General features: G+C 45.7%; 1 protein-coding gene across 2 annotated transcripts in view; it reads left to right on the top strand.

Moving 5' to 3' along the window:
• CACHD1 (cache domain containing 1) overlaps positions 1-24,889 on the top strand; it is a 197,490-nt gene that overhangs the window by 129,675 nt on the left and 42,926 nt on the right. For both annotated transcript variants that reach the window (XM_014855338.3, XM_070486469.1), the window contains 4 exons: positions 12,167-12,293; positions 14,980-15,124; positions 15,965-16,178; positions 22,805-22,954. In XM_014855338.3, coding sequence (XP_014710824.3) covers positions 12,167-12,293; positions 14,980-15,124; positions 15,965-16,178; positions 22,805-22,954 — 636 coding nt within the window. The remainder of the gene's footprint in view (positions 1-12,166; positions 12,294-14,979; positions 15,125-15,964; positions 16,179-22,804; positions 22,955-24,889) is intronic.

A 24,889-nucleotide genomic window follows, 5' to 3' on the forward strand; every position in this document is an offset into this window, starting at 1 on the left:
GGACAGCCATCTCCCTGAAGCCATGTGAAGAAAGTGGTTCAAGGAGGAGGGAGAAATCACGTGTTAACTGGGTCCAGTAAGATGAAGGCTAAGAGAACTGACTGACCACTGGATTTTTAAACATACAGGTTATTGGTGAACTTGACAAGAGTTGTTTGGTGGAATTATAGAATAGAATGAACAGCTGATCCTAGTCAATTCAAGCGCTTAAGAAGTAACAAGTGTTGGAGACAGTAAGTACTTGAACTCCTAAGTTTTGCTTAAAGGAGAGCTGGAGGACCATGTGGCGTCAAGAGAATATTTTTAAATTGAAAGAATGTACAGCAAGGTTATGTGCTAAAGGAAATGATCCCCTAGAGGAAATCTAATATGGTAGAGAAAAGCTAATCTCATAGAGAAAAGGAGCTAAGGGAGGTGATTGCTAGAGCCTTTTCCTTGATTGGGCAAGAGATGGTTGGGTTCCAAGTGGGGGACTAGAATCACAGAGCGTTCATTCTTAGTGAGAGGAGTGAGGGTAGAGTAAGTGTGCCCATAATGATCGATGTAGCATAGAGAACTTGGAGACATTCCCTTTTAGTGATCCTGTTTCCTCAGAGAATTAGAAAGCAAGATCATCAGCTGAGACTGAGGTGGAGGAAGATGTGTTGAAGACCTTGTAGTTATATTAGAATTATCTTCTATGACTGAAGTTTTGGAGTAGAACTCAGCTGCACAAATAATTAGAGATCCTGACAAAATGCTGTTTTATTTGAGTACTTATTTGTTAAGGGAGGGATGGTTTGAAAAATCAGGAGGTGGAGAGGAAGAGGATGGTGAGGGTGGGGATATTTGTTAAAGGCCAGATCTTGAAATCTGCTATTTCTAAGAACATGCTTCAGGTATAACGTACTGCCTAACAAGCGTTGTTCTCAGCACAGTTGACGTAGCTAGACTTACAGGCAGCTTTTGGCAATATTGCAGGTATTTGAGAACTGACTTGCTTGCATTTGAAGTTTTGTGACATTCCACCAGGCTGTGGCTGCTTCCCAAAGTCCACATTCTTGAGCAGTCATTTGTAATGTGAGAGGAGTGGGAGACGGTGAGGGCTGACCTCAGAGCTCCCCCTTTTCCTCCTCTCTGGCTCATGCCCCTTTTCAGAGCAGAATTAATGTACTTGGTGGGCTATCACATGTCTGATATTTACATCTGTAAGATGTCCAGCCTGAGGCTCTTTCAGACTGTATATAATCCATCAATGGGTCCCTAATTGATAACACAGTTTCAGATTGCCTTTCAGACTAGGTGGAAACAGACTCACATAAGTTGTAAACTATTCCTGGCTTCATTTATCCAAAACCAGGTCATGTGTCCATCCATCCAACGCACATGTGTATTCTTTTTCTTGACCACCCCTGCCAGATCTTGACTTTTTAAATTGACTCCTTCTCCCTGATTCCATTCAAATAACTGATGTTTGACGGGGCATGTGTTATATTGTGGTGCTGGTAATGTTTTGCTCAGGTTCCTTCCTGCTTTTATCCCTAGTTTCTCTCTCTCTCTCTCTTTTTCTTTTTTTCAAATTCCTGCTGAGCTATTTTCTTGTGTGTAGCCTGATCCCTAAAGAGAGTTTATTTGAAGAGTCCAAGGAAAGTTGCCTCTTGCTCTCTTCAGTTATGCAATGGAGGTGAGAGTGGAAGTGGGAGTTAGTCTTTCTCGCCGAAAGAAGAAATGTCTGGACTTACTTTATTGTGTTTGATTTAAAGAGCATTTGAAGTTGCAAACTTCAATCTTGGTAGTGTTGCAGTCTTCATTGAGAAACGGATTCATGGGGTGTCGGGGCGTTTGTAAGTCACGTTACGGCGGTGGATGCTGTAGGAGGCCCAGGCGGGTGCTGGAGCCTGGAGCCTGACTGTGCTGCTGATTTCAGTGGCTTCATCGCTTCCTTCTGTTGAGCGACAAGGATTGGCTATGTGCTATAGGGTCTTCACTATTCTTTAAAGTACTATGAAAATTACCTCTTAAATAGGCTAATACTAGTGCAGTGAAAAGCTATACTCTACCTAAAAACTAAAATAGAAGAGTAAAAATAACTATACTAGAAATTTCTGGTTTGTTTTTGTACCTCCTTACCCCAGCTTCAGGATTGCGTTAATGTCATAGAAGATGTGGTAATTGTTTGTATAACATCTAAAAACTATTCAGTCACTTAGAAATCTAGATTACTGAGGTGCTGTGATTCCGTTTATGTTCATATGTATGTCTGAGTATATGTTTATGCACACATACGCTCACATACACACACATACACAGTGAAGTACGCGGACAGAGGGCCCTTTTCATCACCTTGGCCTCCCTTCAAGCTCTATTTCTATATTGAGAGCTACTTCAAAGTCTAGTCTTTCTTATAGTTTCTCAACAACCCTATGATGCTGATTTGAGGAGATTTTATTAGCCACATGTATTCTCATGTAAATGCTCTCATAACACACATGATCATAATGGTTACAGCCTGCTGTTTTGTTTTTGCTTAGCAAATGTAGCCTGAATATTCTTTTGTGTGTATGTCAATAAATCTATAGCGTTGTAGTCATGATTATATCATATTGGTGCATTAACCAGTCTACTCCAGTCCGACATTTAGATTGGCCCAGGTTTTCACTGTCTCATTGCTCCCTTGAAGGATTTCAAGTGACCCCTCCCAGTTTTCCTCACACTTGATGTGTGAACTTCTCTTTTGAAACTCTGTAGTCCTTTGGGTTCTGTTTCTCCTCTTCCTTCTCTGCTCAGTCCTTTTCCCTTCTTTCCTCAGGCTCCCCTCCTTTATTCTGTTCCAAAGGGTAGATGTCTCCACATGCCTTCTTTTTACCAACTTCCTCCCTTCACTAAATGGTACCTCCCTGAGTGTCCTCATCAGCTCTCACCTCACCTCCCACCATGTGCTGCCAATTCCACATCCCCGTCTCCGGCCCTGACCTGTGTCTGAGTGTGTTTATTGTGTCACTAACTTCAGGACACACATCTCTCTGTGATTGTCCTGTGGCTCCCTCAAAAATTAAGCAATCAGTCAAAAACCAAACTTTCCTCTGAACTCACTCCCCAGTCTGAGTTCACTATTGCAATTGTCGGTACCCCCATGCTGGCTACACTGGCAATTCTTCCTCACCCTTTTCCACCTAGTACCACTCCAGGTTTTAACAGTTTTGGCTTGAGTCCGTGACCAAATGAGAGCATGAGTGAATGAATCTTTGTCAAGTATTTAGTATATGTAAACACCTTGCCTAGGCATTTACCTGTGTGTTCCTCTTCCTGCGCGTCCCACCAACTTATGACATAGGTCTCATTATCCTCTTTTCATTGAAGGGAAAACTTGGCTCAGATTTCGTAGTTCAAAGATGTATCTTGAATCCCTTTTGTCTTTTCCACTGCTAATGCCAGAACCTTAGATCTTTGCTGCCTTTCTAGAAGACTAATTAATGTAGAAGCATCCTGAAAGCCTTCCCTGCTTCTATGCTCTCCCTTTTTCAGTATATCCTGCATGCTGTAGCTGTTGTGAAAATACCTGCTCTGTCACTCCATTTCTCAAAAACCTCTGACGGCTCCCTTTACCTCTAAGATAAAGGTGGAGGCCTTTCAACTGCGTCTTCTGCTCCTCCTCCTCCTCCTCCTGAAGCCCTCTGCGCTCTACCCACAGGGAATTGCTCTCATTTCTTCAAATCACCAGCCTCTGTCACTCCTCCCTACTTTTGTTCACGTTATTGTTTCATCCTAGAACACAATGCCTGCCTTCTCTGACTTGTAAAATATTGCTCATTCCTTGGTGTCTAAGTTCTTTGTCACCTTCCCTGACCCTAGTAGGTAAGAGTTCCTCAGCTGTTGAGCAGGATGGGTTAACCAGGAGGCAGAGTCTGAGATGGAGGCTGTGGGGGAGGGGAAGGAAGCAGGATGGAGCAGTGGGAGAAGACGGTTGACATAAGCCTCAGCAGAGTCCTCAGCCACCCCCCAGGGAGCTTAGACGCTGGGACGGCCCTTCAGAGGTCAGTTTACTCTATGGTACGTTCTCATTATAGAATCTTAGTTTTTATATTGGGCATCTACTTAACCCTCTACTCCTACTTTATTTTTTGGGTGCCGAGTCCCCAGTCCAGTGCCTTGCTCATAGCAGGTGCACAGTAGATGCTCATTGAGTGAATGGAGGTAGGATTTTCTTTGTACTTTTGTTTCCTCATCTTTATAATGGGATAAGCAAGACGTTGAAAGGACCTTAGGAAAGGAAAGGATGTGGTCGTGATTTGCTGTAAGGTAGCACTGGTTTCCTGTGCTTCACAGCACATCAGCACACATGGATGTCACAGGTGTAGAGAGTGACACCAACTGCGCAGATGAATGACATCATTTGCGTGAAACTGATGATGCTGAGTCCAAATACAGTGTACACAGAAAATGAATTCTTGGCTTCTTAGTACCTCATAAACCATTTTATACTATTGTCTTGTTCTTACCATGGGTACGAAGGACAAGTATCTGCTCCATTTTATAGATGAGGCACAGGCCCAGAGAGCTTAATTGATCCAGCTGAAGTCAGCAGCAAATCATTGGTATTGACACGACTAAACGTGTGTGTCCTGACTCCTACTCCAGTGGCCTCCTTACAATAGACTGCTTAAGATAAAGAGGTATGTCCCCACCACTGTATTCTGCCTGCTGACACTTCAGACTCTTTATGTGTAAAATCAACCCTGTAATATTCTTTCCCACCCACATCTCCTCCTCGGCCCTTGTTCCAGATGACAGTTAACAGCAGCTCTGTTTTACTCAGTTACTGAAGCTTGAGACCCAGAATCGACCCTGACCGCTTCCTCACTCTCTGTCATAAAGAGCTTCTCTCTGGTGACGACTGTGTGGCAGTTACTGTGGCAGACTCCAGGATAATTCAGACCCTCAGAGAGCTCCCCACCTGGTGGTTATACGTGTGTGCTGGGGGGGCGAGAGGAGGAGGAAAATCCACAGACACTACAGTTATAACCCAGCGCTCAGTGCTGTCGAGATGGAGGTGAGCCCACAGCCGGCATTGAAGGTAGCGCTGGGCCAGATCTTAATGGGCCTTGGATATAAGTCTCAGGAGTTTGGTTTGGATTTGGTTTCTGTTTTGTTTTTTCCCTTGAAGGCAACCAACTGACAGACGTCAAGCCGGGGAGGCCAGAGAGCTTTGTGGAGAAGTGGTGGAAGTGTAGTTAGCCTGCAGGAAGGAGGAAACTGGGATGGACTGTTAATAAGACCATCCAAAAGTCGAGGGGGAGGCTGCTGGAGGGGCCCTGGCATGAGCAGATGGCTAGATGAGGAGCAAATGGGTGGCAAGAAGCAGAAAGTCCGTGTAGACCACTCTCCCAAATTGCTTGGCTGAGAAAAGGAGAAAGGTCACTGATAACTTAGGAGAGAAAGGGTATAGTTTTATTATGACTAATAGTGTTTTAAGTTAGGGAAACTTGAAAATGTTTATATGTTGAAGATGGAGAGACAATCTAGGAAGAAGGTGAAGCTGAGGAAACAGATGGGACAATGGAGTTTAATATCTTGGTCCAGTTGTCCCAAACCTCGTGATTATCAGAGTCACCTGGCCCCCAGCCCAGACCTAGTGATCCAGAGTGTTGGCTTGGTAGAGCTTGGGAATCTGTAGGTTTCAAAAGCTGACTGATGATCAGCCAGGCTTGAGGACTCCACCTCTGTTTATTTTCTCTGGCTCCTTCCATGAATGTTCGGAGACCGCCTGGGCCTTTGGGTCCTCTGGGCATGGTCTCCTAGAAAGGAAGAGAGTAGAGCAGTAGATCCTAAACTGATTTTTGGATTGTCCCAGAAGTTGATTCTGGATTCTCTGAGCCCATGACCAGGCCATCTAAACTGAGTCAAGGACAGAATAGACTGGTTATTTTTTGCATTATATAAATCACCTGGAATGGATATGAAGTGCCGTAAGCTTGGAGCAGAATCAGAGGTTTGAGGATGTCCTCTCCTTAGTGTTACTCTCAAGTAAAGACAGTGAGAGAGCTGGGTCACCTGCCATTAGTGTCACTTTCGCAGTGGGTTTTAGCCAGCATGATCCACATGGTGGCAGAGTCACTGGGCTGCATGGTCTGGATCCCTTCAGGGCTCAGAGCTTAAGTCTCTCTACCCTTTCTGAGCCAGAATATCCTTAGCTATAAAATGGGAATAATATCTCTTTGGAGAAACTCCACATTCTGGCTCTTGCTAGCTGTTACGTGCTTGGGAAAGTTAACCTCTATGTGCCTTGGTTTCCTAAATAATAAATAAAACCTACCTCATACGCTTGTCATAAGAATTAACTGTGATAAGATATATAAAAGACTTTGCAAAGTCCTGGAACAAGGTCAAATACTCAATGTGCTTCCCACTTCTAGAGCAGCGTAGACAGTATCGGGGTCCACGAAATACAGCGGTTCCAGAATACATGGTAAAACGATAGGATGGAAGCAAGGAGAAGGAGGAATTGGAAAGATGTGGAAGGTGCATGCCAGGGGTTTTGTTTGGAGTCCTCGGAACGTTAATTTATTTTATTTCCCTCCAAAATGCTTGCTGTTGCACAGAATATTACTGAAAGGTGCGATGTAATTTCTGGTCTGTTGAGGAAGTCTGGGCGTTTTGTGTGTCTGCAGCTCTGTGTATGTAGGACACTGTATTTTATATTTGGCAGGCTGTGGGAAGTTGACAGCTTTGTGTGTTTTGCTGAGTAGTGTTGGGCTGGGCGTCAGGAAGCCCCGCGTTCCTTGAGGTGGGAGGCAACAAGCTTTCTATTATAGAGCATTTTCTTTTTGTCCCTGCCTCTGGTGGATAATATTGTTAGGAAAAACAGAACACACAGTCCAACTACGAGTGGCTTGTAATCCATCTCTCTCATCAGCCTGGTGGTTTGTGCATTAGAGAAGGCAGACAAGGAATTGGGGACCTGCTTGGTTTTGTCTTGACTGGAGAGGCTGAAGGTATAAGAACTGGTCAGACATAGATGGTGAAATTGAAAGGAAATATTGGAGACCACAAATGTGGGGCCCACGTGTTACAATTATCCACAGATGGTTTAGTGCGCTGTCTGCAGGTTGATCTTGAGACTCAATAAATGGAAAGTACAGAGCACCTTTCAAACGGGGAGAAGCACATTTTTTAGCTGCTTTTCTGACAACAGTTTGTCTGTTGTGGTTGAAGAAAAACCAGCCAATGGGTATTGCAAAATGGTTTGTCTGTGCTTAGAATTAGCGTAGGAACTGTGAGAGAGAGAAAAGTCAGCTTGCTGAAGGCCACTGCAAAGGGGGATGGTGGGAAAAAGCAAGGAGCCATCACAGGGAGCTGCTGTCCTTCAAATGCCCGGGTTAAGTTTCTCCCTTGTCCTCATCTTAGCGGTCCTGTCCTCATCTTAGCAGTCCTCGGTGCTGTTTGGATACTGTGGTTAGTCTGGGCTCACTAACAGTGCTCTCCTCCAGCTTTAAGTCAAGGAGAAGTGAGGAAGCTGTTCCTTTTTTCCTCCTTTTTTTGCATAAATTTGATCAAAGCCCATTAGAAGTTTGCTCTTTTTCGCTGGTTGTAAATCTGGATGCTTCCTGCCCATTGGCCTTCATTCTTTGCCTTCTATCCACTTTTCTCTTTGGGTCTCTAAAGGGTCTTTGGGAACACCTTGTCAAATCTGTTACTTCAAAGATGAGGAAATCACGGAATCTCACGGGGGACAGACACGAAGAGCCTCGGCCAGGGCCGTCGTTCACTGGTTCACTCAGTGACGACTGATTTTGAGGGTTTCCTAGATGCCAGGCGTGTGCCGGGCTATGGGGTTGTGATGAAGAAAACAGACTTGGCTCCTGCCCTCATGGGGCTCACAGCAACTCTGTGTGAGAGACGTGAAACAGCCAGCCACAGATTAAATACACAGAACATTACCAATATCTGCTATGAAGGAAAAAACTGGGTGCTATGAGAAAGGATAATAAGGAGAGTGGTCAGGGAAGGTCTCTCTGAGACGGTGACAAGAGTTATTCCAGGCCTGAGGATCACCTCGTGCAAAGAGCTTGGCCCATTGGCAAAATGGAACGGAATAGCTCTTGAGATAGAGTGTGGGGAGTAGGGAGATGGTTCAGGGCCTCATCAAGTCTGGATTTGATACCAGGTGAGGTAGAGTGGGAGACCTTTGAAGGGTTTTGAGTAAATCAGTGGTGGGATTTGCTTGCCATTTTAGAAAGGTGCCTCTGGATGCTGTAGAGTCAATTTAGGGCCAGAGGGCTTTCCAGTCTTAGAGATGGGACTTAAACCCGTGGCTTATTCTCATTTATCAGGGTCTTCCTTCTAGTTCCTAAACGCCAACTCGAATTAAGTAGAAAGTGCAAAATAGCCACGGTCCTCGTCCAGATGGCTTTCTCATGCTGCTGCAATTGGCAGTGAAAGGAAAAGACCCCTAAGGCTCACATCTCTGACCTGTGGAACACCTACAAAATAATTACGAGGTCTCAGCTATATAGTTTCTCAAATAAAAACTCCTATTATCTAAACTATGCTATTGATTGTTTGATGTCGCTCAGAGTCGTGGGTGCTGTAACTACTGTTGACTCTGTGGCTTGTGTCCCTGCCATTTTCTAGCTAAACCAGCCCGTGGGGTCAATGGTGGACCCCAAGACCTTGGATGACCCTGCTGGTATGTCTCAGTTTCAGCAGTTCAGCAGTTGTCTTGCAAGAGTAAATGCTCCCTTTAGCCTTGTGTGTTACATCAATTGTGAAATCCTTCCTTTTTGTCAAATGTCTTCTTCATTGTATTTATTTACATTGTCTATTTACAAACTAATGCAACCACTTACTCGGCTTGAGAAACACCGAAGTGTTTATTCTTGCTGCCTCTCAAGAAGTACTCGGTGTGCTTTTGATCTGTTGAGTGCTAATTCATTCAGGATAGATTTATTGACAGGTAGGCGCACTGGAGTGTTCCGGAAAGAGCCAGGCCTTTGGAGGCAGGCAGACTGAGAGCAAATCATGGCTCTGCCCTTGTGGCTTGGAGCAAGTTAATTCTGTATCTGCAAAATGGGTATAATAACAAACTCATAGAGTAACTATGAAAAGTGGCACACGATATGTAAAACTAGTTTGTATGATGCTCCAATTTCCACTATTTTATTATGAAATCAGCTCTTTTGAGGTATAATTGACATCCAGTAAACTTCACGTGTTTAACGTATACAGTTGATACATTTTGACAGGTATAGTCCTGTGAATCATCAGACGAGCAGGCTTTTTCTCTCTCCATTCACCTGTCTGTTTCTGTCCCGGTTGCCTCTGCAATGGTTTTGGGAGAAGGGGATGTTTATCACTTTAAAACATATTTAGAATTATCATTGCTCTATATTGATTTAGTCACAATATTTAATTGATTTTAAAGTGGATTTGGCATTAGAGGAAAGTAAGATTTCAGAAGTATCAAAAAACGGTTGAGAAATAGTACCTCCGGGCAGATCTTCCAGCCTGCAGCTCTCAGACTGTGTGCCTCAATGTGAAAAGAACCGGGAATCTCTGCTTCCGGATATCAGAGATGACTCAGATACGCATCTCGCCCTTGAGGATCTTGGAATCTAGTGATGGAGGAGCAAAAAGTTACCCGTAACCCGAAGATGGAAGAGCTAGAACGCTGGGGCATTCAGAGGCTGTGGCAGCTTCTCTCTGGGGGAGAAGCTTCAGCGAGGATAAGCACATTTATTGCCTCCGTCCCATGTGTCTGTCCGAGGGAGGCGTGCAGAGCCGTTTAGACAGATACAGACCCTGCCCACTGACAGCCTGAAGCCTCGTGCTGTGCGTCCTGGGCCGACAGGCTGGGCGTCTGCCCAGCTTTTTCCTGGAAGGCGTCCAGCATTTCTGTGGAGAGAGTTGAGTTTGCAGGACCCCTGCCCAGCTATGCAATGGTCAGAACACCTCACTGACTCTCATGATGGGCAAGGCCCCCCGGGCTGCCTGCCTGGGTAATAGGGCTGCCATTCACCTCCACATCTAGGTCAGGGAGGCCCGCCTGGGGTGACACCGCAATGATAGATTGCTTCTGAGCCCTGGGGTCCTCATTACCATCATATCCATCATCATCTCTAATACCAAATAACGGATGAAATCTAATCAGAGGCCAAAGGAGTTCTCAGCAGGAGGGTCTGAGGATGCTCGCCTGGTACTTAGGCTCCAGTGTCGGAATGACTGTAAGGAACCAGAAAGATCTCTGGTGGTGAAACTAACTGTATCATGCACTGTATGAATTCTGATTTATTTTTAAAACATTCTTGCTCTCCTTGGCTCCCCTTTTTAATAGTCTTACTGTAGCCTGTTTATTGTTACAGATGTTACTTTTAAATGAGGTCATCCAGCTTTCCTTGACTTCCAAAGCACTGTTTGCCTTTTTATTGCGGGGTTGGCAGGGCTGTCTGGAGAACAGCGCTAATATGAGATCAAGGTTAAGGCTCCAGACCCCCAGGAGACAGGCGGAGAAAAAGCCTCTTCCACGTTTACGTGCACTCACGTCAGCCGTAGGTCTCAGAAGAGTGTGGTTGCCTGAGTCCAGGGGATGACAGCAAGAAGGTCCCCTGGTGGAGTGGAGAGGGGGCAGGCGTTCTGGTCACACACTGACCTCTCTTCTCGTCCACTGTGAAACCTCAAGGAGGTCAAAAAACCCCTCTCTGAGCCTCTTTCCTCATCTGTCGCTTGGGGGTAGTATTTTTTTCTCCTGGGGCTTTTGTGAGGATGAAATGGGCTCAGCTCCTTGCTGCATGTTGGGTGGGGTAATTGCTGAAGGCGTGAGGCACTGAACACGATCTAAGTCCTCATGTGGCACATTTTAGATGGTGTCGTCAGGGGCAGACCAGCCCTAAAGCTGGGGACCCCTGACCAAATCTGTCTTGCCACTGTGTTTGTAAGTAAAGTTTGATTGGCACCCACCCACGCATTCATTTATGGGTGTTCATGGCTGCTTTCGCACTGCAACGGCAGAGTCGGGTAGTTGCAACAGAGACCGTGTGGTCCGCAAAGGCAGAATTCTTTACTCTGGCCCTTTACAAAAGTGCGCTGGCCCCTGAGCCAGACTAAAGGGTGGCTGTGCCCTTTAAAGCGTTTAGAGCTCTATATGTATTTTTGTCAAACGCGCCTCACACTTTCCTTCCTTTCCGCCTCCACTCAGACCCCTTCCCTTGCATTGCTCTCTGTTCTGTCTCCCTCTACGTAATTCTCCTGGTATGTCAGCTGTTGCAATAGGGCTGGGTTTTGGTCATCTCTGTAAATCTTGGACCCTGTGAAACAGTGCTCTACACCCGGTAAATGTATGACGTGTGACTGAGTTGATGTGGAGGAGGGTAAGGAAGACTTCACGGAGGTTTGAGGACAGGCTTTCACACAAGAAGAGGGCTGCCACTCCAGCTGCAGACCAGTGGCAGTGATGCAGTGCACACAGGAAGGGAGGCGGGGCAGCATGATGTAAAGAACTCAGGAGCCAGGACCCCTGCGCTTGAATCCCACCTCGGCCGTTTCCTGATGAGGCCTTAGACAAATTGCTTAAGCTCTCTAAGCATATTTTCTCAACTCCAGAGTAAGGAATATTAATAACATCTTAGGGTTGTCTTACGGATTAAATGAGATAACATAGAGGAACGTCTCCATCCTGGGGCTGGCGCCTTGGAACCACTCCCACGAGCTCTTACTGAATGATTATTGTTCTGGCCTTCCAGGTACCATCTATGCCGCTTCCCTCCGTGTGGAGCGAGCTAGGTCAGGCTCATGGGTCTAGTCCCTCTGGAGACTAGGCCTGTTAACATCCCTGTTTTTCGCAGTTAAAGATTGTGCCCCAAGCCAGCAAGTGTGCCGTGGCCAAACGGGGACCAGCCCAGTGAGGGGAGAGATGAGTAGAAATGAATCATTGATGCTGGAAAAGTAATCCAGGGCGTATAGCGTCACCATGCAGTATTAAGAATGATAGCTTCACTTGGCTGAAATACTCATTGCATTTCCTATTCATGGGGTATTTTTTAAGGGACAAAAAGAAAATTTAGTAGAAAATTTACAGCCTTCTATCTAGTGGGATTTCTTCAGACTACAAGCAGTTTATGCAAAACAGATGCCTGAGGAGCTGACACGCACCTGTGGATTTGGGGCTTATATTTCCTCTTCCCCACTCCTCCAGTTCTCGCAGACAACCTGAAATCCAACCCTGGAATTAAGTGGCAGTATTTCAGTTCGGAAGAAGGAATTTTCACTGTTTTCCCAGCACACAAGTTCCGGTGTAAGGGCAGCTACGAGCATCGCAGTAGGTACGTTGACTCGCTTGCTAAAGTTTTAATTACCACTTCAGAGTGATCTGTATGAAATATAGACTCCTCATTTACATGCTTGGCTCTGCCCGTAAGATGCGGCTTTGGAAGTTTGTTCTGAAATGATTTCACCACTGAACGTAGATGGATGTGAGAATGCTGGGGAAGGGCGAATGGTAAAGCCCAGAGCTTCTCTAGAACTATCTAACAAGCCAAATAAAACAGGGTGTTTACTAAAGAAATTAACTTGTTTGAAACACCCAAACTGTTTTGACCTTCACAAGTCTTTGTTGAGACATAAATGCTAATGCCTTCTTCAAAGCCTAGCCCTAGAAGACGTTATGACATATCGCAGAGTTGAGTTTGCCATTCTCAACCTTCCATTCTATGATAATGTGCTTGGCCATCCTTTTGAAAGTTACATGTAAATCTCAGCTACTAGAACTTTTAAGGTTGTCTAGAAAACATTGGATTAAAGACAGTTAACATCCTACTTTTCTCATGGAAATGGCTTGAGATGTCCACTCAGCCAGAAGGGCAGTGATGGTGACATGATTGTGTGACAAGACTCAACAATTTGCAGAACCCCTTAAGCAAAGATACCTTCCTCTTGAATCCTCATGGGTTCCCCTTTGCTGTGTTAGATGTTTGATGCCAGAGCTTCTGGAACCGGTGCAAGGTGCCCATTTGTCATGCCACTTTTTGGATCTGAATTAACCACCACTTTAGCCTCCCTTCGTCTTGACTTCAAATTGTGTCTAAAATTTTCCCCAAGGAAAATACTACTTCCGTGCTTTCCCGAGAAAGATATTTGTATCATTTGTATGGTTTCTTCCATTCCCTTGCTAGACAGCCTGGGGAAGACCTGAATGTCTTGGAAATTGGACCAGAAGCCATGCCCTTGGGTTCTAGTCTGGCTTCTCTCAGGAGAGACCAAAGACACCATGAACCATCTAATTCTCACTTCCTTCTAGGAAGATAGATTAGATGGCATGCTGCTTTTAGGGAATCACCTATGAGGGGTAGTCCAAAAGGAAAAGCAGGACCTTGTCACAAATCAATAGGCACCTACACTTGGAAGGTGTCACGCGTCTCCACCCCAAGTCGGCATTAAATCAATGCTTGAGCCTCTCTTCCCTTAGCTAAGTGATCTGTGTTCCTCTCCTCATAGATTGCTATTCCCATCCCTTTGCTTGCCCTAACTGCCTTCATCTGATGCCTTTGCAAGTTCTGCATCCTTTGAAGCTGAGTGGATTTCAGAGCAGAGCAACACGAGAAAGGACAGGTGGATACTGATTGTGTCGTGAGGACCACCTCCCAGAACATACACTTAACATTACTATTTACCTGTCCCACTAAAGCTCTTTTTAACAACTTGGTGTGACAACGCAAACACATATTGTGCTCTTCATTTATGTGAGTTGAATTGGAAAGGAGGAGGTGTGTTATTCTGAAGAAAACCCTCTCACCTTACTTGGAGGACAGAAAAAGTTCAATATTTGATGTGGTCTTCAGTGTTAGGATAGCCAGAGTTCTTTCTTTTCTGTTCTTCTTTCGTTTCTGCAGCCGCCCCTCCTGGATTCTTGTTCCCCAGCCCAGGTCCTTGCTGGCTCAGTGGTATCGACTGGGGAAAATACAGTGGGACTTTGGTATTAATGTGGGACTTTGGGCTTGAGAACAATTCCTGTAAACTTGGCCGCATTTTGAGGGGTTTTGGTACTTTGCCTGCATTTCTTAATTTGTGCCCAGGCTTTTGTGGCTCAGCTGGCATCTAACATTTCACAGAAAACTCTAGTGTTTTAGGGTGTCAATAAAGGAAAGCAGTCTCTCGAGGCTGATTTGCTTTCTTAAGCTCCCCCTAATTTGTTCCAGCTTTAAAGCTGTGAATAGAGACCTCATTAAACCTCTTCTCACAGACCTTCCTGTCCTGCACACTCGCAGAAGGCGGCTTTGATGGGGGGCGTTTCTCCCTTGGAGCTCCCCCCAAACCCCTTTTCTTAATGTTGGCAAACAAAAACCTGGCAAGAAGAGGGACGATCACAGGCTTGGACAAATTTGATGGCATGGTTTTAAATGCTCAGATAAGGGGCCTTTTGGTGGCTGACCTGTGTGAAATGCTTCGGTACAGAGAGGAAAGGCCCCTCTTTGCAGCAGCCGTGGGCTAGGGAAAGAAAAACCAAACCTGCTATTCAAAGCTGTTCAGCTTGCCCACAGATTACAGGCTGGCTCTGTTTCAGCAGAGCACCATTCTGTAAGTCTGCAAAGGAGGACCTGGCACTGGCGAGGGGACCTTTTCCCCCGTCTTGTGCTGTCTCTGCACATCCGTTTCCTGAGGCAGAAAGTCAGGTAACAGCGAGCAGCAGCATCACGCAAAGCTAAGGGTTAACTTTTGACTATCAGACTCTCAAAGGATTTGCTTCTTAAAACCTTCTCCCGGTTGCTGTAATCTTTAGAAGACATAGGTCACCAATCCCTGATCTGCAGACACACACTGTTGTCTTGAGGTGGTGTTTTCAGTGCACCAGTATGGTTTCTCATTCCGTGCTGATCTCTCCATCCTTGTGCCATCCCTGGAAAAACACGCAGACACCAGCATGCCTGCCCGTCTGTAGTGTTCCCAGCTGTGTTAGGTTGAGGCCTGTTACCTAAACCAGGACTGACCCCAGAGAGCTTCTCCCCCTTCTAGACCTATCTACGTCTCTACAGTCCGGCCGCAGTCAAAGCACATAGTAGTGATCCTGGACCACGGGGCTTCTGTCACGGACACCCAGCTTCAGATCGCCAAGGATGCTGCCCAGGTCATCCTCAGCGCCATCGATGAACATGATAAGGTGATCATTATCCCACTGACCCTCGTGACATTGGGTCTTCCTTAAATGCCTTTTTAAAAGTACTTTATGTTTTATGATGTATATTTTTAAATCCATCTTTAAAATGACTTTGGGAAAAGAGAGTGGTTTCGTTTTTATTCTAATATTTGAGGAAGCAGCTTCCAGGTCTGGTTCCAAGTCTCTTTGAAAACCACCCCTGCCAAGCCAAGGCTTGCACTTTCCTTGCGGCTCTTGTTAAGACTTCTAATTGGTTGTGACTTTTACACTGGAAGTTATGCTAAGGAGGGAAGGCTGAGGGCTTGGGGGCTTGGATGCTGGCAGCTGGCTAGACTTTATCCCAAGATTGATGGGAGGTACGGAAGAAGGGAATGCTGCTCTCTAGGACACCTCAGAGACAGGTGTGTTTACAGCTAATGATAATCCATTGCCTATGGACATTTCCTGCTTCATCATTTTGACTTCAACTCCAGAAGTTTTACTCACTAATCTAGTTCCTTAAAACCACACTCCATGCCTTTTGCCCTCACTCCACCTGCAGTTGGAAAACCAAGATGATTAGTACTTGCTAAGATTTCTCTCTGCGTGAAATACATTTTTTAATGTTCTATATGAACACCATTCTGCTGACTTCATCTTAGAACAGAAACCAAACTCAAGGGTCCCTTCCCCTTACCAATCCTTAACTAATCCTTTTCAAATTTGATAGATTTATGCCTCCAGGCACGCATTTTTAAACTCTCAGAAACTGTTTTCTAGGCCTTCTCACTCCTTGGGTTCTCTCTGGAATATAAAATAACCTTTACATGGTAAGGTAGCAACTCTTCTTTTTCTCTCCTCCAGATCTCTGTGTTGACTGTAGCGGACACCGTCAGGACTTGCTCCCTCGACCAGTGCTATAAGACGTTCCTGTCTCCGGCCACCAGTGAGACCAAGAGGAAGATGTCCACCTTCGTTAGTAGCGTCAAGTCTTTGGACAGTCCCACCCAGCACGCAGTAGGATTTCAAAAGGCATTTCAGCTGATTCGAAGCACAAACAACACAAGATCCCAAGCAAGTAAGTGCCCTCTCTCAGAGGCCTTAGAAACTAATCAATAAAGGATGGCGCTAGGAATGTATTGTAAATCGATCACACAGCTACGTCTAGAGGGATTTTTCAAAAACTGACTTGGGATAAAATTTTCATGTGTTGTCATAATGGTCGTCTAAAACTAGGACCTTCCCAGATTTTCTCTTCTTTTCCAAGCAGAGGTGTTCAGTCTCCCCGATTTCTTCACTCCCAGAGCCTCTTCTTCCTGCCCCTTGATTAAGAACGTGTCCCCATTTATTTCCCAGGGGAATATTCGCCTCCTTTTTAATGCTGATCGTCAGCCTTCCCTCCTCCCTGACTCAGGGATGTCTGCTTGTGCGCATGTGCACATAAATAGGGCAGCAGGAGTTCCCGCACTGATCCTTCCTTCTTCTGACCAGCTGTCATTTAGATGAGCACAGCCCTTCAAATGTACAAAGGCACTCTAATTTAATTTTCGTGTATTAAAGGAAATCTGGAATTAGGATGCATGCAAAAGGAAAGGATATTGGAAATAAGAGACATGCTTTGAAACTCCTGAAAGGAATCTATGTCCTTTTCCATTTTATATTCGAAAATCTATTTGTAGGGGTTTTTTTTTAGTTGAATGTATCCTATTAAGATAAATTTTAAAAATATGTTTTCAAGCTCTTCAGTGTGTCTGCATTAAACTAAGCATTGATAAATACAGCACATAGTGCCTGGCACATGCTGGGCCCTTGAAAGAAAGAAGAAGTTACTGTAATTATTACAACTAATGATGGTAAATAGCATATTAGTTTTATGTTTCTGCATAACAAATTACTACAAACTGAACAACAGCTTAAAACAAAGTATGTTTATTATCTCACAGTTTCCGTGGCCATGAGTCCAGGTGCACCCTAGCTGGGGTCCTTGCTTAGGAATGCACAAGGCTGCAGTCCAGGTGTCAGCCAGGTCTGTGGTCTCATCTCAAGTCTGGAGTCCTCTTCCAAGCTCCATTGATGACAGAATGAATTTCCTTGCAACTGTGAACCTCATGTCCACTTGCTTCCTCGAGTCTAGGCAGAGAGCATCTCTTCTTCAAGCCCTTGACGTCAGGGAAAGGCTTCGACCCTCTTTTAAAAGGTTCACCTGGTCTAATCAGACCCACTCTCCGTTTTGATTTAATCGTCTTACTCCCCCTTGTGATGGACTTATTAGAGACTTCAATTACATCTGCAAAATCTCTCCATCTTTGCCACATTGTAACACAGTCACAGGAGTGACATCCCATCACTTTTGCCATGTTCTGTTAGTTAGAAGCAAATTACTGGCTACTCCCAGAACCACTCCCACAAGAGGGGTGAGGATTATAGGGGCTGTGGGTCGTTGGGGTCATCTTAGAATTTTGCCTACCAGCTTTGGCAAGTGCCAGCTATCCACAGACCAATATTGTAGGATGGCTGAGTGTAAAGTTGGCTATGATTCAGTAAGGCCAGCGGACAAGGCTGACCTCTCAAGTATTCAAGATGGATTGCAGTTGATTGATGCCATTTACCTTTAGATGCCATTTATCAGCTGCCTTCTACATGTCAGCTTGCTCACTGGAAGTACTTTTACTGGATTCTTCAGTCATCAAACCATCTTTAGCATTTAAGTCTATAAATGCTAGACTGGCAGTGGCCAGGCAGTGAATACGAGTCAAGCGAGCCCAAGGTAAGGTAGTGAGGATTGTTTGGGAAGCATAGTAAGCCAGAGAGCACGGGCTGCACCCGGAGAGTGCAGGCTGCATCTAGAGAGCATGCTCTGCATCCAGAGAGCACGGGCTGCATCCAGAGAGCATGCTCTGCATCCAGAGAGTGTGGGCTGCATCCAGAGAGCATGCTCTGCATCCAGAGAGCACAGGCTGCATCCAGAGAGCATGCTCTGCATCCAGAGAGTGTGGGCTGCATCCAGAGAGCATGCTCTGCATCCAGAGAGTGTGGGCTGCATCCAGAGAGCATGCTGTGCATCCAGAGAGCACGGGCTGCATCCAGAGAGCATGCTCTGCATCCAGAGAGTGCGGGCTGCATCCAGAGAGCATGCTCTGCATCCAGAGAGTATGTGCTGCATCCAGAGAGCATGGGCTGCATCCAAACGGCTGCATCCAGAGAACACGGGCTGCATCCAGAGAGCATGCTCTGCATCCAGAGAGCATGGGGCTGCATCCAGAGAGAATGCACTGCATCCAGAGAGTATGCGCTGCATCCAGAGAATGTGGGCTGCATCCAGAGAGCATGCTCTACATCCAGAGAGCACGGGCTGCATCCAAAGGGCACGGGCTGCATCCAGAGGGCAGCTGCTCTTCTGTCAGCCTGTGGCTGCCGTGCAGGAATGCCTGTCCAGTGTTGCCACATCTTCTGTTTCCAGAGAAGCCAGAAATCTGCATTTTTATGTGAAACCCTTTGATTTTCAAATATTGACATTTCTTCCAGCTTTAAAACTGTGAATAGACACCTCATTAAACCGCCTCACAAACTGTCCTGTGCTGCACGCTAGCAGAAGGCTGCTTTGATGGGAAGCGTTTCTCCTCTGGGATTTTTGGATTTTCTCAGTGTTGGAAAACAAAAACTCAGCTAGAAGAGTGATCATCAAGGACATGGACAAATTTTGATGGCATTGTTTTTTAAATGCTTAGAAGAGTCTCCTTTTTTTTTTTTGAGTAAGATTAGCCCTGAGCTAACTGCTGCCAATCCTCCTCTTTTTGCTGAGGAAGACTGGCCTTGAGCTAGCATCCGTGCCCATCTTCCTCTCCTTTATATGTGGGATGCCTACCACAGCATGGCTTGCCAAGTGGTGCCATGACTGCACCCGGGAGCCAAACCGACAAACCCTGGGCCACCGAAGCGGAACATGTGAACTTAACCGCTGCACCACTGGGCCGGCCCCTAGAGGAGTCTTTTTAAAAAAAAAGGCCAAGTAAGACATTTCTAAGGTTCAGTTCACAGACCTCCACTTTACAGCTTCTGCTGGCGGTTTGGAGAAAGAAGACCCCAAATTAGGTTGCTTAAAGAAATACTTCAGGAATTACCATTGTCCAGTTCATTAAGGAGGGTTTGAGGTGCTCTCAAGCAATGTAGCATAGCGATTAAGTGTGTGGGTTTTGGATTTTAACCAATGTGTGTTCAGATTCCTACTCTGAAATTTTTCTAACCCTGTGAACTTGTATAAGTTATTTGATCTCTCCAGGCCTGGTTTCCTCATCTGCAAACTGGGGGTGATAATAACATCCAGGATTCCATCATAAAGATGATAATATTCAGTTTCCTGCAAAACTTCTAGCTCTAGTTAAATTAGAGCAGGTACCCCAGACATCCTAAATTGGCCCCAAGCCCAAAGATGGCCGAGGACCGCTGGCAGCCTTGGCTCACAGTCTAGGGAGGGGTCTGTGTACTCCTGGAGCTTGCACTATACATTGTTGCTTCTGTTTATTCCACAGGTATGTATTTAGCATCTCCTGTGGACCTGGCCCTGTTATAGGGCCATGGGGTGGGGTTATTCTAATGAGTCAGACCTACCCCATAGGATTGTCATGAGGATTAGTCTGTGCATGAAAGTCGAGTGTCTGTCCCGTATTAGTAGCCATATAAATAGAAGCCATATGTCATAAATCATTGTAGCTGTTCACTAATTTGCTTTGCACTAATCAGAAAAATCTAAAATTTCTATCCATGCAGTCTTTTTCTGTCTCATGGTCGATCAATAACTGATACCGTCAATAACGTTGGGGTTGTAATTGTCATGGGTTTGTTTGGGGAGTGCTTGGTTGGTAGGTCACGTTAGAGCAGAGGGAAGAAGATGGGTAGGAGTGGGGATCTAATGGCAAAGCCCAAATTCATGTTACCCTGCCCCCTTTGATACTGACCCCAGGATATGCTGGTGGCGTAGACAGGGACCTGCCGAGTGGAGGGTCTATTGCATTTTCTTCCAGATCCTGTTATGTCTTTTCTCTGCCCAAAGCCCCTATAATGACTCAACCCTAACATTACTAATCACAAGGTTTAAAGTGCCTCTGAGTGACTAGGGAGGTAATAGCCTAATATGTAAAAAAATCCAAATAAATCAGCAAAATCTGGCAGGTCTGGTGTCTAAGAATAGAAAAATAACTTGGTTTTCTTGAGGATGGGGTGAGAGTGGAGTCAGGTGCTGAGGGTGCTTACAGATGTTTGCAGACTGCAGGTTGGTCTCGTGCTATCTCTGTATTTCCCCCACTAGGGAGTCAAGCAGTGTTTTCTTTTTCCATTCTGAAGCTTTAAGTAAGATATTTAGGGCCCTAACAAAATGATTTACAGGAGTGTCTTTACAACATTGGAAAAATATTGACGTCTACTTTAAAACAGGGATGTTCCTATGCTTATGGACTTGTGTTTTTTATTTTTGCATCAGCATTCACGTCCTAATTTCTAATAAAAACTATGACTTAAATTTGCAGTTAGTGTTTATTAGAGAATTTTTCAAACATCAAAATTGGCTTTAAGACTTGCCTGTGTATGAAGTCTTAGTGGTAAATAGGAGAGAGCAAATTTGAATGCATTTACTTCTTTGAGTCAAATTGTATTAAACTCACTTCAGTTGTCTACAATATTGACACAACATAAATTAACTATTCTGCGTAATAAAGGACGCCTCAGAGTCTGAAACTGAAGGAACTTCCAGCACTGGGTCCTCATTATTGTCAGAATAGCTTTTAGCAGGGTAACTGTATTTCTCTATTGCTGTATCACTCTATTGCTGAGTGACAGATTACCCCAACACTCAGAGACTTAAAACAATGAGCGATTATTGTCTCAGTGTCTATGGGTTGGGAATCTGGGCACAGCAAAGCTGGGTGCCTCTGGCTAAAAGGTGTTGCGTGGGCTTGCAGGTGAACTGTTGGCCAGGGCAGCTGTCGTCTCAGAGTTCCACTTGGGGGGGCTTCACTTCCACGTTCACTCCCGTGGGGGCTGGTGGGATTCGATCCTGAGGGCCTCAGGTTCTTGCCTCTCCATAGGCCAGCTTCCAGCATGCTGGCGGCTTCCCTCGGAGAAAGAGACTGAGCGCACCCATGGAGGGAGCCCCCTCTCTTCGTAACCTCATCCGTCTCTTGACAGCCCATCCCCTCTGCTGCATTCCAGTCACCAGAAGCCGGTCATTCAATCCAGCCCACGCTCAAAGGGACACATGTACATGAGAATGCAAATGTCAGGAGGGGGGACCGCTGGGGACCAACGTGGAGGTTGCTGCCACAGTAACTCTATAAAGTAACCTCAATTAAGTGATAAGAAGGACCTGAAGAAATAAGCATATAGCATATTAATATCGATTTCAATAAAAAGATAAGCTGCTATGCAGGATCTCTTAAAAATATATATTGAATCAAAGACTCTCAGATTAGAAAGATAGTGTGCAAGTCCGGCTCTCTTTCCTCACTCCCTCCATTAAAGCCGTCACTCAGCCTCTGCTGGTACATCCCTAAAGGTGGGAAATTCTCCACTTTTGTTTTTTTTTTGTAAATCCACTTGAAAGAAGTTCTCACTGAGGTAAAATGACTTCTCAGTTACCCTACTCATGAGCCCCAGTTGGAGAGTAGTTTTAATCTTGAGTCATAGGTGCTACTTCCAACCAATACGAGGGTTTTATTTTGTTTTGTGTTTGTGTGCACATTGTGTTGGGGGAGCGGTGGTTTATGTGTTGTGGGTGTGTGTTGTGTGTGTCTCAGGTGCGTGGTGTGGTGTGTGTTGTTTATGTATGTGGTGTGTGTATGTGATGTGTGTATTGTTTGTGTGTGATATGTCTTCTTTGTGTGTATGTGTGGTGTTGTATTTGTGTGTGTGTGGTGTGTTACCTGTGTCTGTTGTGAGTGTGTGTGTGTGTGGAGATCTCTTTCTTTTCTCTTTCACCCTCCATTTGCCGTCACCCCTTGAGTTCACTCTTTACCTAAATTAACCACTTAGTCCTCACAGCAACCATACAGAGTGAGTGCTGTCATTTTCCCTGTTTCGTAGATGAGGAAATTTAGGGGCGAGAGGTGAGAAATCCACCTGCGATTGCCGGACCTGGCTTGTAAGTGGCAGCGCCGAGATTGAACATGGGCAGCCGGCTCCTGTGTCCGTGTTTTCACTGCTCTGCTACACTGATGAGTTCTAAAAACAGAAATGTTTCTGCAGCTGCTTAGTGGAGGAACAAATAACCTTACATGTCTCAGGAGCCCCTGGAAGAACAACCAGCTTAAAGCCTAGCCCCCCGAAAAATGTGTGTTCCTGGTGAAGACCCAGAGCCCCTGAGGAAGGGAGTCAGGTTCTGAATCCTGTTTCAGCAGGCGGGAGAGATTCTTGCCCGGGTGGCCAGATTCCACAGTCGCGGGTGCCCAGAGGAGCTCACCTTCTCTTGTCTGGTAAATTTATCAGGAGCCTCTCCTTACCTGACACTGGATAAGTGAGGCCTTGTGCCCACAGAGGGCAGGATGGAAGCGGCGCAGAGGCAGGGAGATGAAAGCCCAGCATGGGATGGCAGGAGGAGGAACCGTGGGCCAGGCGGGCCTTCGAGGCCAGAAAGTCCAGGGGATGAAGAAGAAACAGAACTGCCGCCTGTAGCCGGAGCCCAGTGTAACGTTCCATCTGTATGTTTTTGTTTAGATACAGACATGGTCATCATTTACCTGTCAGCTGGCATCACATCAAAGGACTCCTCAGAAGAAGATAAGAAAGCGACTCTCCGTGTCATCAGTGAGGAAAATAGCTTTCTAAACAACTCCGTCATGATTCTCACCTACGCCCTCATGAACGGTAGGTAGCGCTTCAAGAGTTTTAATTCACATGAAGGTTCTCTCTAAGTGCGTGCTGCTTTCAGAAAAATGGAAAAGAACCATAACGGTGTGCTTTGATGAAGGTGTGAGAGGCAACCAACGGCTCCCTTCCCAGCCTGCCTTTTCCCCACTGCTGTTGGCGTCCAGGGCGCGTCCAGGAGTCCCCTTCTCCATATCTCTCTCTCTAACCAGCTGCTCTTTTCTCCACCTTCTCCGCTTTTGTGGTCTTGCAGAGGATTCTGTATGGCTCCATTTTTTTTTTTTCATTTCTCCTTCATTTTCTTGGATTTTGGTGCTGCATGGAGGTTATTAACTTATCTCATTGATTTAAGCTGCAGGAAGCCCAAGTGCTGACCTAGATTCTCCTGTCTAACCGGGACTGTGAATGCCGTTTTTCCCTGCAGAGTCACCACCTGAAGCCTCTGCTGCCACTGTCTCCTCCTCAGCTTCCCCAGCTGGGTGGTGGAGACAGCAGTTACCGACTTGACAGGGTTGTTATGAACATCAGCCCTCCTGTAGGGCAAACACCCAGCACGGTCCCTGGCACTCGCTGGGTACTCATTAAGGTGGATTTTGTTGCTGTTAAATGAGACAGTATGTGAATGGGTTTAGTAAATTGTCAAATCTGAGAAAATACTCAATATTTTTCCTTCTGCTGCTCTGTTCTTTTCTCCCCACCTGTTAATGCATAGCTCTTCTCCTAAAGCATCTTGTTCTGCAGGCCCCTGGCCCTCAGTGTCCAGGCTGGCCATATTCTCTTCCTTTTAAGAGGCTGTGTCTTGATCAGCAGCCCTTTCCCACCTATGGTCTTGTCTTTCTCTTATCCACTTCTAGATTCCGTGCAGAACCTTGTGCTTTAGGAACAGTGGTTCCCGTATTTCAGTCTGCCAAGGATTGCTTAGAGAGTATTGTTTTTAAATGCAGACTTCCAGGTTTTTATCCTGACCCTCTTAGGTGGGGTCCAGGAATCTGTTTTGGCCAGTGTGAGTCTTTCCCAGACACTTTGTGGACTACACATGGAGGAACACAGGGTGTGATGTCTAGAGGTTCTGAGTTCCAGTCTCCATTTATTAGCCGTGTAGCCTATGGCAAGTTACTTAATCTCTTTAGGCCTGGTTTTATCTGTAAGGTGAAAATAGTAAAATCTGCATAGGGTTGCTCTGATAATACGCAAACAAGATACAACATGTTTAAAGTTCCTAACATAGCGCCTGGTAAGTAACAGGCCCTCAAAGCCAGCTGGAGGAGTGAGTGAAGGTCGTGTGCTGCCCTGTCTCGGTACGCTCCGAGGGAGAGGTGATCTCCCACCTGCTTTGGGGCCAGCTCTCCATTCAGTATTGCGTGTCCCCCAGCGTGTTGTGCTTGCTTGTGTTAAGCATGTCACCCACATGAACACTTCACATTAGACATGAAGTGAGTGATGTGCTCACGTATCGTCTCCTCCTCCTCCCTCCACTTTGCACAAGGATGTGAGCGTCTTGGACATGAATTTTATTGTATGCTGAGCACAGCTGAGGCAGGCAGGGTGGCCTGTTTCTGCCTCAGACACCTACCTTTCCGGGTCATCTTCGGTTGCCTGTTGCTCTTATTTTCCTATGGTTTAGCTTCTTTCACTCATGAAAGGAAGGAAGGGATGGAGAGAGGAAGGAAGAAGAAGAGAGGGAAGGAGCCAGGAGGGTAACATGTATTGAGCCTCCAGTGTGCTGCATAGTACACTGAGGTTTTAGAGCTATATTATACAAAGAAACTTGAGCCCGGTGAGAAAGACAGACAGACAAGGCAGATGGATGAAATGCGATTGTACAGGAGCAAGGAAACATAAAAGGAAGCGGGCACTTCTTTTCCATGAGATTTGAAGGTCGCCCAGGCAGATGCTGAGTAAAGAAGCTTCCTTGTTGTCACTCATCTCTTCCTT

This window comes from Equus asinus, chromosome 16, assembly GCF_041296235.1.
Source record: "Equus asinus isolate D_3611 breed Donkey chromosome 16, EquAss-T2T_v2, whole genome shotgun sequence".
NCBI classification, from domain to species: domain Eukaryota; kingdom Metazoa; phylum Chordata; class Mammalia; order Perissodactyla; family Equidae; genus Equus; species Equus asinus.